General features: G+C 37.1%; 1 protein-coding gene across 1 annotated transcript in view; it reads left to right on the top strand.

Annotated features, from left to right (window-relative positions):
- The window catches only part of LAMA2 (laminin subunit alpha 2), a 588,138-nt gene that overhangs the window by 153,698 nt on the left and 422,193 nt on the right, over positions 1–12,247 (top strand). The window contains exon 6 of the mRNA XM_024759015.1: positions 4,386–4,498. Coding sequence (XP_024614783.1) covers positions 4,386–4,498 — 113 coding nt within the window. The remainder of the gene's footprint in view (positions 1–4,385; positions 4,499–12,247) is intronic.

Here is a 12,247-nt window from a genome sequence, read left to right as displayed (position 1 = left end):
GACTCTGGTTGTTTTCTATGGTGTAGATTGTTATGGGTGTAGGAGTCAGGAATATTGGAACACATCCTATCTGTTTGCTGTTCTTGTACAAAACGTTTAGGGCAAAAGACCTAGGTCAGAGCCCTGGGGAAACATCAAAAGCAAGAAAATTGAGGTAAATAAATGAAAATAAAATGAATTAAAAAATAAATGAATTGATGGACTATGAGCTTTAGGTTAGTTAGAGAAGAAGATGAAGCCTGATAGGGAGAAATTGACATTGTTGCAAGAATTGGTGACCTTGATGATTTCACAGAGAATGTGAGAAAGCCTGGAGGCATGGAATGGCTGGGAGGGAATGATGGGGGTGGTTGGGAGTGTGTATATGTGTGTTTAGGACGGGCTGGGCAGAGAAGGAGAGTTAGAGAAAGTACGAAAATTGTATATATGCATGTTTGTGTGCGTGTGTATATATGTATGGTTATCTATATATACATATGCATAAAATTGGATATAGAAGACAATTAAACAGATATTCTAAGCAGTAAACTCAGGGCTATACCTTAGGGTACATGTTATCAATGATGTAGAATTTCTAAGAAGGAAAACATCAGTGGGAAATGAAGTAGCAAGAGAAAGTTCCACGAAGGGCTCTAAAAACCTGAATTACCCGAGATAAGAAGGAAAAGCATTCCAGGAAAGGAGAAAAAGCTGGAAATGTATAAATAGACAGGATGGAAGGAAGGTGCAGTGATTCAGGTAGAAAATAATTGAGTGGACACTCTTGGTAGCAAAATCAGTGAGATGTATTCACCAAATTAAGTCTACGAGTGACTGTCACTCCCTTCTTCAGAATTCAATATTCAGTGTCTTTCAGTGGGAGACATCTGTATTTAGGCAATCCCACCCCATATTTTCACTTTGGGACAAAAAAGTGAATAAACTGTTTTAGTAAAGCAAGACACATATGAGGTATGTTTTGTATTTCCCATTTTATTTAGTTGTGGTAAGTTTTTAAAACTTATCACAGCCTACATTTACTTTGATTAATTTAATTTCAAATTGCCAGCTTCATTACATTTCAAAATCCTGTTTTGGAACCAGAAATTTAGAAAGAATAATACCCCACAAGGATAAAAAATCTAGCAATAATCCACATGGATATATTTTAGTAAAAGTTGAAGCAACAGATGACAAAATTCCACAGATTCACTGAACAGCTAGAATTAATCTGGAAGGTTGGTACTTAAGTACTATACAAAGAAAAGGAAATTTGCACCTCCTGACTGTTAATAGATTGTGCTTTCCAATTAAAATAGCAGTTTGAAAGATTTACTTCATCAGTGATTCCCTCGCCAATTTTCAGATGCAGTTAGCCTTTGGATTGACTTGAGTCACTATCCCTGTTGAGGATGTTATAAGTTTCTATCTCTTTTTAAATAAGGCAAGTATGCCAAAAATTAATCAGTATTTTCACACTAATTATGATTCAAGTTTCATAATGGGGATTATGGTTAATTGTTGATTCATCTCCCAGTCTTCCTTTTCATGACTAATTCTCATATCAATTTGACCTGAGGTGACAGATATCAAAATTTCCAATTAGATAGCTCCTCTCACAGCTACCTTATGAGCCACAAGTATGATTTGGAAATGTGGTTGTGTGTGTGTTTTTCTATCACATTTTAAACCCACAATCTGTGAAGAAGATTCAGGAGGATGTTTAAGGAATGTTTGCTGTGATATTTATTTTTCTTCAGAAGCAGTGCCAGTAATATTTCATTTATGGTTCTGATTCCTAATGTGCCAATTTCAGCACCCACTCATACCACCAAGGACATTTATTTGATATTTAGTTAATGCTTCTTGTATTTGCTGATGTTATAAAGACCTAACACTTTCCCTAGCTTCAGCAGAACAAGTTAACTAGTGCTAATTATTAAATTTAGTCAGCAATTTTACTTTTCATTAATGAGATAAGGTGCCTCATCTAGTGGACTGCTAATGTGATAAGACTTGGTACAAAACAGAGCCCATCCAGATGTTCAGCTGAATTAAGTAATTTACCAATAAAAATAGATTATTTTTGTCCTGTCTTATATACTCATGTTACCATAAGTAAATCAAAGATATAAGCCTTTATATTTTCAGTTAAACAGGTTATAGCAGACTATGTTAATAAAATTAATATGTAATAAAAATGTTCACAATCTGAAAAAGGCAAATTTAATGAATATTCAGTTTTTGTAAATTTTTTGAAGATGATTTTAGTTTACTATCAGACTCCTATTGCATTGAGGACTTCTTTTTGCTTGGTTTTTATCTTCAAAAATTTTATTAAATGTAATTTGTCCCCAGTAAAGATTCAGAATCCTGCATATTTTGAACAGATGTATAATTAATTCTATGTATATGCATAATAATGGCTAGAATATTAATGGTTTTAATGTTCCTCTGGTAACCCTGTGAGTTGAGAATTCCCATCCAATTACTGGTCCATGGCAAAATGAGAAAATGAAAACAAAATTCCAAATTTTTTATGAAGATAAAATGAATACCTTTCAAAGAATTATCCTTCATTTTAATATTATGTTGTTTTAAAACTTTTGTTGTTTTTAAATATCCTCCATTTTATGAAGTAAGTGATATTTTAAATGATAGCAAGAGTAGGCTGAGCACTACTACTGAACGCTATTACTTTGAGAAGTAAAGAGCTAGAACTCCTGTATCAAGTCCACAAATCTCTTTCACATACATTTATTTTTTTTTACTTTTTTCTGAGAGTTAAGATTCTGGGTACCTGTGCTATGAGTGGAGTTATGTTATCCTCACTTCAAGAATGACACAGTTTAAGTGACTTGCCCGTGGTCAGTTAAGTGCTGAATGGTGGGTGCAGATAGGCTGTCCAGCTGCTCCTACTCCAGCACTTCATGGTTCAAATCTTTGCTCTGTCATCACCATTATCATTAAAACACCTGGCTAGATTACATTACGTCCACAGATTGCAAGTAGTCCATGATTGTTCCTCATAGTGATATGGCTTGTTTATTATTTGAAATATTCCTTCAGTTTGCAAAAAAAGATTATGTTCTAATAAAGGGGTATTCTTAGGCCATTCATTTGAAACATCTTTCCAAGGAATTAGTGTTATAAAAGTTCTCACGACTGACACTCCAAAGCATAATTAATCAGAGTAGCAGGGGAGCTAACCTCCACTTTATTTACATTTCTGTGGGCAAATAGGCTGACGTCCAAGTGAGATGTTAGGAAGTTAAGAACTCTTACTGCAGCCCTAGGAATAGAAATAGGAACATCTCCAGCAAACTGCCCTCCTGCCGTCCTCACCCGTGCCTGAGCTGGGCCGGATCAGAGGAGGAACAAGTTCTGTTCCTCTTTACTTGGGAAATGAGAAGCACAGATGGCAGATAGGAACCAATGACTGCATCCAAAAAGGAACAAGAGCTTTGGCACTCCAGAGGTAATGGTTGCTGTTGTGAGATGCGTGGAACTAAGTGGGAGGAGATGAAGAATGTGTGAGTTTTGAGGATTGTAAGAAGGAACTGTGGGGGGAGGTGGCAACGATCGTCCACACCTCCTGTTTTTTATTGCCAATCTCCTTTTTAATTTTCACAATACGTCCTGTTCTCATGTATCTGGAGTAAAGACAAGGGGAGATCCATGTTTAGTTAGTAGGATGGAGTTTCATGTGCCAAGCTCTCTTTGCTTGCTTTTATTGTCCATACCCCTCCACTGAGTTAGTGATTATGGGGACAGGCATCGCTGGATGGGAGATTTGGAGTATCTTTCATTATATTTTTAAATAGTGGTTTAAATAGAAAGTTGGCAGATTGAGGACTGACTGCAAAAAGCCTCATAGGATGGATTTGACAGCATTTTCTGTTAAAACCAGATACATATTGAATTGCCCAAGTCCTGGTAATAATGTATGTGTCAGAAGGGCAAATCTTCAAGTACCTTTCAACCACAATTCAGGATTTTATGTTTCTGTTCAAAAAGTTGATGTCATACTAGAGCTGCCTCAAACAGTAGAGTTTTTGCTTCTTTGAATGACTGACACACCAATTAGACTTCAATATCATTTCTTCACCCTTAATTTCTGTAGTTATCTTTAGAGTTGCCCGTTTTCGTTGATGGCCAGAGTGCTGCACAGCTTCTTCTCTTATAGTCTTTAACCATTTCACACTACCTTGCGGAGCGCTGTGAAAAAGTCGACAGTAACCAAATTCTGTTAAAGATATGAATTGTTCTCTCTTTATGTTACTTTAATGTTTGACCTTCACATGATGATGGTTTTAACTTAGTTTTACTTTTTACTTTAAAAAAAAACAGCTATAAATTCTTCATATGATCTTTTCTTCTTTCACATGCTGCTGCTGATTCAATAGTGAGACACCCGATTACAAATGCTATTGATGGAAAGAACACTTGGTGGCAGAGTCCCAGTATTAAGAATGGAATCGAATACCATTATGTGACAATTACACTGGATTTACAGCAGGTATTATGCCTTTTTTTAACTTTTCATTTGATTTTTTATCATTTTCCACTTTGAAATTGGATCTTGGATTTGCTATTTGTGTAGTTAGCAGTTCTTGGGTGAAAGGATACTCTTTCTTATTACCCTCCATTGTTTTCTTGATAGAGTGAACAAAGGGGCTTATTCATTTAGTAAATTGCTATTTAAAAATATTTGGCATTTATTTCTAAAGCACAACTATTTGGGTTGGCCCAGAAGTTCATTCGGTTTTTTTCCATAACATCTTACGGAAAAACCCAAACTCACTTTTGGGCCAGCCCAATAAAATGAACTCGCGTGAGAAGTTTAGAACTGAATTAGGAGCTGACTCTGTTTTGACCAATGAGAGTTGATGATAAAAATGTTGATCAACGAAATCTTACATAAAGAAAATATAATAGTGCCATTTTAAAACTTTAAAATGCTCACGGTGGGTGTATGAAAAGGTTCTTGGATAACAGGACTCTTGAGTACATTGCCTCTCATTACTGGGAGTTGAGCAAGATATGACGGTTGATTCTTAAAGTTGGGCCAGTAATGAGGTAACAAGCCTTGTAGTTGGATAAAACTGATGTTGGAAGTTGTGAGCGTTTGTGGTATGTAGGTATAGGTGCCTTCTACCTTAATTTTTTTCTTCTTTCTGTTTACAGTATTCAGGTCAGGTGGAAAGTATTCATCAAGAATTATTTAGGCTTGCAAATAGGATGGAGTCTGGAAAAATGTTCCCGTATTTTACTGTTGTTCCAAATACAAAAGTTTATTTGATTGACTGAAGGCTGAGACTGGAAATGTTGAACTTAGATGACTTTTTTAACTCAACCTGTTCCTCTCTCACTCTCGGGGATAGCATAGGAAAGGTACTTAGGCATTCCTCCCTGACCCAGTAGAGGCAGAGCAGCAAAGGGGCTTGGGGTTAGTGGAGAGGATATGGCTAAAATAGTTAATGACAGATACCATAACTGCAGAGCTTGTGTTTCCACATGTGATCACAGTGGAGGAAAGCACTAGCCAGTGGGGGTTTGTCACCTTCTCGGGAGGCCAGATAGGCACCAGGCATTTCCCTAATGGATGCTGTTTGTCATCAATAGGATACGAACTACCCACTTCAGGTTTGAGGCCCATTTTGGCCAGGGTGCACATATTCAGGAATTGCAAAGGGCCAGTTGGTGGGTCTCACAGCAGATACTCTTTCCACCCATTTGGGACTCCTCAGGACTTGAGCAACAGGGTAGCAGCAGGGACTCAGTGCTGCAGCTAAACTGCCAACTGGTATGTATTTATTTCTACCCATACTGGCAGCTGAATGTCAGCCTTGAGTTAACAGTATTTCTCAGGAAATCTCAGAGCACAATCGGGGAAGGCAGGCAAACTACTACATTGATCAATTATGCTTTAGTTCAATGAAGTCTTATGCATGAATTTCCTGAAAATCCTAGCCTCGAAATGGACTTTATCCCTCTCTGGATAAAGACAACTTGGTCCTTTGCCAGTCACAGCAGTTGTCCCCCATCATGTGGTCGTTGTAATTTGCAATCCAACTTTCCAATCAGGAGTGAGTCTGCTGTCTATTACCTTGGGTCATCTCCTGGGATACGGAATCAATAAATAGTGATGGTTCATTGCTCTGGTTTACTTTCTGCCTATTCTTTTAAATCACACATGGAGCAGGAGACTCAATTGTTAATATAATTTGCACAAGTCACTTATACTACCCTTTGAGCTCAACCACAATAGCATTGGGTTGGCCAAAATGTTCATTTGGGTTTTTCTGTAACATCTTATAGAAAAACCTGAACGAACTTTTTGGCCAACCCTATGTTAATAGGCACACCTCATTTTACTATGCTTTATTGTATTACGCTTTGCAGATATTACATTTTTTTTTTTTTACAGATTGAAGGTTTGTTGCAACTCTGTGGCCAGCAAGTCTATTGGCACCATTTTTGCAACTGATTTGCTCACTTTGTGTGTCTCTGTATCACATTTTGGTAATTCTTGCAATATTTCAAACTTTTTCGTTATTTTATATTTGTTATGGTAATCTGTGATCAGTGAGCTTTGATGTTGCTATTATAATTGTTCTGGAGTTCACGAACCATGCCCATACAAGGTGAACTTAATAACTGTTGCATGTGTTCTCACTGCTCACCAACTGGTCATTTCCTCATCTCTCTCCCTCTCCTTGGGCCTCCCTATTCCCTGAGACACACAACATTGAAATTATTAACCCTACAATTAATAACCCTACAATGGCCTCTTAGTGTTCAAGTGAAAGGAAGAGTTGCACATCTCTCACTGTAAATCAAAAGCTAGAAATAATTAACCTTAGTGAGGAAGGCATGTCAAAAGCTGAGACAGGCGAAAAGCTAGGCCTCTTGCACCAGTTAGCCAAGTTGTGAATGCAAATGAAAAGTTCTTGAAGGAAGCTAAAAGTGTTGCTCCAATGAACACACAAATGATAAGAAACCAGAATAGCATTTTGCTGACATGGAGAAAGTTTTAGTGGTCTGGAAAGAAGATCAAACCAGCCACAACCTTCCCTTAAGGCAAAGCCTAATCCAGAGCTAGGCCCTAACTCTCTTCAATTTTACAAAGGCTGAGAGAGGTGAGGAAGCTACCGAAGAAAAGTTTGAAGCCAGCAGAGATTAGTTCATGAAGTTTAAGGAAAGAAGCTGTCTTCATAACATATAAATGCCAGGTAAAGCAGCAAGTACTGAGGCAGATCAGATGCAAGCTGCAGCAAGTTATCCAGAAGGTCTAACTAAGATAATTCATGAAGGTGGGGACACTAAACAACAGATTTTCGGTATAGATGAAACAGGCTTCTATTGGAAGAAGATGCCATCTAGTACTTTTATAGCTAGAGAGGAGAAGTCAATGCCTGGCTTCAAATCTTCAAAGGACAGGCTGACTTTCTTGTTAGGGGCTAATGCAGCTGGTGATTTGACGTTAAGGCCAATGCTCACTTACCATTCCCAAAATCCCAGGGCCCTTAAGAATTATGCTAAATTTATTCTGCCTGTGCTGTGGAACAGCAAAGCCTGGATGACAGCACATCTGTTTACAAGATGGTTTATTGAATATTTTAAGCCCACTGTTGAGAACTATTGCTCAAAAAAAAAAAGATTCCTTTCAAAATATTACTGCTCATTGACAGTGCACCTGGTCACCCAAGAGCTCTGATGGAGATGTACAAGGAGATTCATGTTGTTTTCATGCCTGCTAACACAAGATCCATTATGCAGTCCATGGATCAAGAAGTAATTTCAATTTCTAAGTGTTAGATAGTGATTCTTCTGATGGACCAGGGCAAAGTAAATTGAAAACCTTTTGGAAAGGATTCACCATTCTAGATGGCATTAGAAGCATTCATGATTCATGGGAAGAGGTCAAAATATCAACATTAACGGGAGTTTGGAAGAAGTTGATTCCAACCCTAATGGATGATTTGGAGGGGTTCAAGACTTTAGTGGAGGAAGTAACTACAGATGAGGTGTAAATAGCAAAAGAACTGGAATTAGAATGGAGCCTGAAGATGTGACAGACTTGCTGCAATCTCATGATTAACCGATAGGGAGTTGCTTCTTATGGATGAGCAAAGAACGTGGTTCCCTGAGATGGAATCTAGTCCTGGTGACAGTGCTATAAAGACTGTTGAAGTGACAACAAAGGATTTAGAATATTACATAAACTTAGCTGACAAAGCAGCAGCAGGTTTGAAAAGATTGACTCCAATTTTGAAAGCATTTGGATAAAATGCTATTGAACAGTATTGCGTATTACAGAGAAATTGTTCATGAAAGGAAGAGTAAATCAATGCAGCAATGTTGTCTTATTTTAAGAGGTTGCCGTAGCCACCCCAACCTTCAGCAACCACCACCCTGATCATTCAGCAGCCATCAACTTCCAGGCAAGACCCTCCAGCAGCAAAACGATTTTGACTGGCTGAAGGCTCAGATGATGTTCAGCATTTTTTAGCAATAAAGTATTTTAAAAATTAAGATATGTACATGGGTTTTTTAGACACAATGTTGTTGCACACTTAATAGGCTATAGTATAGTATAAACAAAACTTTTATATGCACTGAGAAACCAAAAATATTCATGAGACTCACTTTATTGCGATATTTGCCTTATTGCAGTGGTCTGGAATCGAGCCTACAGTGTCTCTAAGGTATGCCTGCATTTGTTACTAAACATAGCAGCATTTTTTCCTCCTAATTTACAACTGGATGATACAATCACAGGTGTTTACTAAATCATTTTTACTCAACATACCTATCATTATTAATTCCACAGGTCAAAGAGTGCATCTGAAAACCCATTTTTCAGTGAAGCCATTTATATTTTCCCATTTGCTTTGCATCCCCACTCATCCATTCCCCATAGTATCTTTGTTTTCCTGTTCTCTCCTCTTCTCTTTTAGTTTAATGGCCTTCAGAGGTGTGAGTACTCAAGACATCTTTTATAGTTCAGTCTTCATAACAAGTGGCAGGAATCTGTTTATAAGATCAGTTTACCTGTCTCCAGAGTCTGGAGTACACCTCACGGAAGTGGCACAGATGTGTCCTCGTATGGCCTCATATCCCAGAATGGCACCCACCCATGCCCTTATTCACTTCAGCCCTCTCTTACCTCCTGTAACTCAACTCATCATGTGTTTAAGAGAAGCAGCACACAGCCTATAAAATAAAATAAATCCTTATTTCTACTTGTCTCAAGATTTTAATTTAGTCAATGATTTAATAATGTAAAAAGCTAAGCAGATTTTGTAATCAGATTTTCTAAGGGAATTCCACACACAGAAAGGGGATTTAGACCCCTTATTTAGCCTCAGGCTTTGCAGGAACAAACTGTGGAACAGGTTCTTAAACCTATTCAATTAAGGGGCAAAGCTGCAGGAAGGCATGTTACAATGCATTGGCAACAGAGAAAATGTGGACATCCTTATTATATCATTTACTTCTTACAATTAGCTGATAAGGCAGCTAGTACTATTACCCCTCTTTAATAGTTGAAGAACACTAAGACTTAGAAAAATGAAGTGACTTGGGCTTCTTACTAAAGTCTATTATGGGCAGGGCTGGGATTTCATCCGGAGTTGTATGAATCCAGACGCCAAACTATGCCAGTATTTCCTAAACTGGGATTGGAAGACCTAACTTAGGGAGAATTTTTGGTATATAATTTCAAGGGGTCCATGCATTGTTTGGGTTTAAGGAATACTGAGTTATCTCCTGGCTTACACGAGAGAATATAGCCAAAGTCTGTCTTGTCATAAAACAAGGACTAGATCTCTCATTTTCTACTACACTTTAGCATATCTCTAAAACAGCATAACTTCAGTCTTTTTCACCTACAGCATGAAGGATTAATAGGTTTTTCATCATAATATGAGCTATTATTCAGCTGGGAGGCAAGGGCAGTAGTTTCATAACGAATAGGTAAATATCACTAAATGTTTGTCATTCATTCAGCAAGAGGTTTGACCATTTATTAGTTCTCCTTTTTATTTTGAGATGCATGAATTTCAACAAGTGCCGGTTTTTTGTTGTTGATATATACTTGGCTCCTCTGTGGAATACTTTTAATAAGTTACTATTTTAAATAAAGTTCACCATTGGATTTCCTTGATTGAATCATTACAGATTACACTGGGAAATTTCTTTTACGTTTTATCATTCAAGATGAGCCCTAGAAAAATATAACACTTACTGAGAAGAAAATGGGTACTTATTTTATAGATTGTTTTTAGATTTTTATTACTGAGGGATTATTAACTTTTCCCAATACTACTATTTACTCACAGCATATCTTGAGCAAATAATTTAATCATGCTGTGCCCCAAGTTCTAGATTAGCAAAATAAATATTATAATATCATGGCAAGGAATTGAAATAACGATAATAGCAATACAACAACTAAATTAAATCTGACAATTACAGTTATCATAAAGACCTACTATCAGCATAATCTCAAAGAGAAGCTTAGCTGTTCCAATGATGTGTAGGCAAAACCCCAGTATAATGGTAAATAAAAATATACATAAATTTAAAAGACACTAATAGGAAATTGAAGGTTAATAGGATGTCCAAAATATTCCATTTTAGTCTTTCCAACTGGATTTTCATGACAATATATATTAATAATATATGATCTCATTTTATTACTTTTAAAAATCTGGTCATTTTTAGGGCTTCCCTGGTGGCGCAGTGGTTGAGAGTCCGCCTGCCGATGCAGGGGACCACGGGTTCGTGCCCCGGTCTGGGAAGATCCCACATGCCGCGGAGCGGCTAGGCCCGTGAGCCATGGCCGCTGAGCCTGTGCGTCCGGAGCCTGTGCTCCGCAACGGGAGAGGCCACAACAGTGAGAGGCCCGCGTACCGCAAAAAAAAAAAAAAAAAATCTGGCCATTTCCTTAGGCTTTCCCTTTGATTTGTTTAGGAAGAAAGTTGATTGGCAAGTGGGTTAAAATACAGAGGGGCAGCTTTTTAATAGATCTTTAAAAAACGTACATTGAGTCATATTCATTCCTGGATAATCGAGGTACGCCATGGAATTAGTTATGCTCGTGTGTAGGAATCTCCTTTGTCTCAATACATAATTCCCTTCTCTTCCTGGTTTATCCCCCAAAACTAAAAATGCATTTATCAAGAAAAATTGTCTTACAGCTACAGAGGTCAAGTTCCACATGTTCTTGACCTAAATGTTTTATTCATTGACCTTATAGAGACATATCTAGTGAGATAGGTTAACAGTTTAAAGTGAGAGTTATGTTTTGGAGGAGGAGGAATTAATATTTCTATACAAATATTGCTATACTTTTGGAATGTGTGTGAATAGCATAAAACCATTTTTCCTTGAACTGTTTAATGTAATAATTAATCCCTCATATAATAATAAAGCATGAAAAAAGTGAGATAGATACAATTAATTATTAAATATTCAACAGGTAGAAAGAAGTATAAATGACATTCCTACATTTAATATCCCATTATCTAAATAAGGAAGATACACGTGATATATTAAAAAGCAAAACAAGATTTACATAGCTCTGGTTGAATATGGTTCTGTTCAATACAGTCTATTTGATCTGTCTCCTGGAGACAGATCTCTATGAAGGATTTAGCCCATGGCATGGTGATTAGATGTATTCCCCTGTTGTCCTTCTGGATTGAGCACTCTTGAAGGCGGAGTTCTCAGACTGTTTCTACCCACCGTGGCACTCAGCATCTAGCAGGAACTCAGCAGATTTGATGAAAGAATGGTTCATGGTTGCTCTTCAAATCACTGAATTTTTTCTTGGTATTATTTGGGTCACTGCTAAATTGATGAATATAAAACTAACTATAGTGGAGATTATAATCTACACGTTCAAAATGTCCTACATGATACGTCTTGTTTAGTATAGCAGAATATAATTAAATATAATATAATTAAATTCTTTACCTGCTTTAGTTTTTTTTTAAGATCATTGATTCAATGTCACAAGTAGGATCTGTGGTTAATTAGAAAGTGTAATCTCTCTCACTAAATGAATTTGTGCTGATCTTTTAATCACTAATAAAGGTGACTACCAGCTTTACTGTCTGTATTGTGCAGAGCATTAGTTTTAATTTTCTCCCCTTCAGTCTACTTTCAACACTGCACTCACATTGATTTTAGTACCAAATTGGATCAGATCACTCCTTCCACTAAAACCCTCTAATGGCACTCAGTGGAAAAAGCACAA

Source organism: Neophocaena asiaeorientalis, unplaced genomic scaffold (genome assembly GCF_003031525.2).
Source record: "Neophocaena asiaeorientalis asiaeorientalis breed wild unplaced genomic scaffold, Neophocaena_asiaeorientalis_V1.1 scaffold5, whole genome shotgun sequence".
Classification (NCBI taxonomy): domain Eukaryota; kingdom Metazoa; phylum Chordata; class Mammalia; order Artiodactyla; family Phocoenidae; genus Neophocaena; species Neophocaena asiaeorientalis.
The sequence above is the reverse complement of the archived record's forward strand: the minus strand, read 5'-3'. Positions and strand labels throughout refer to the sequence as shown.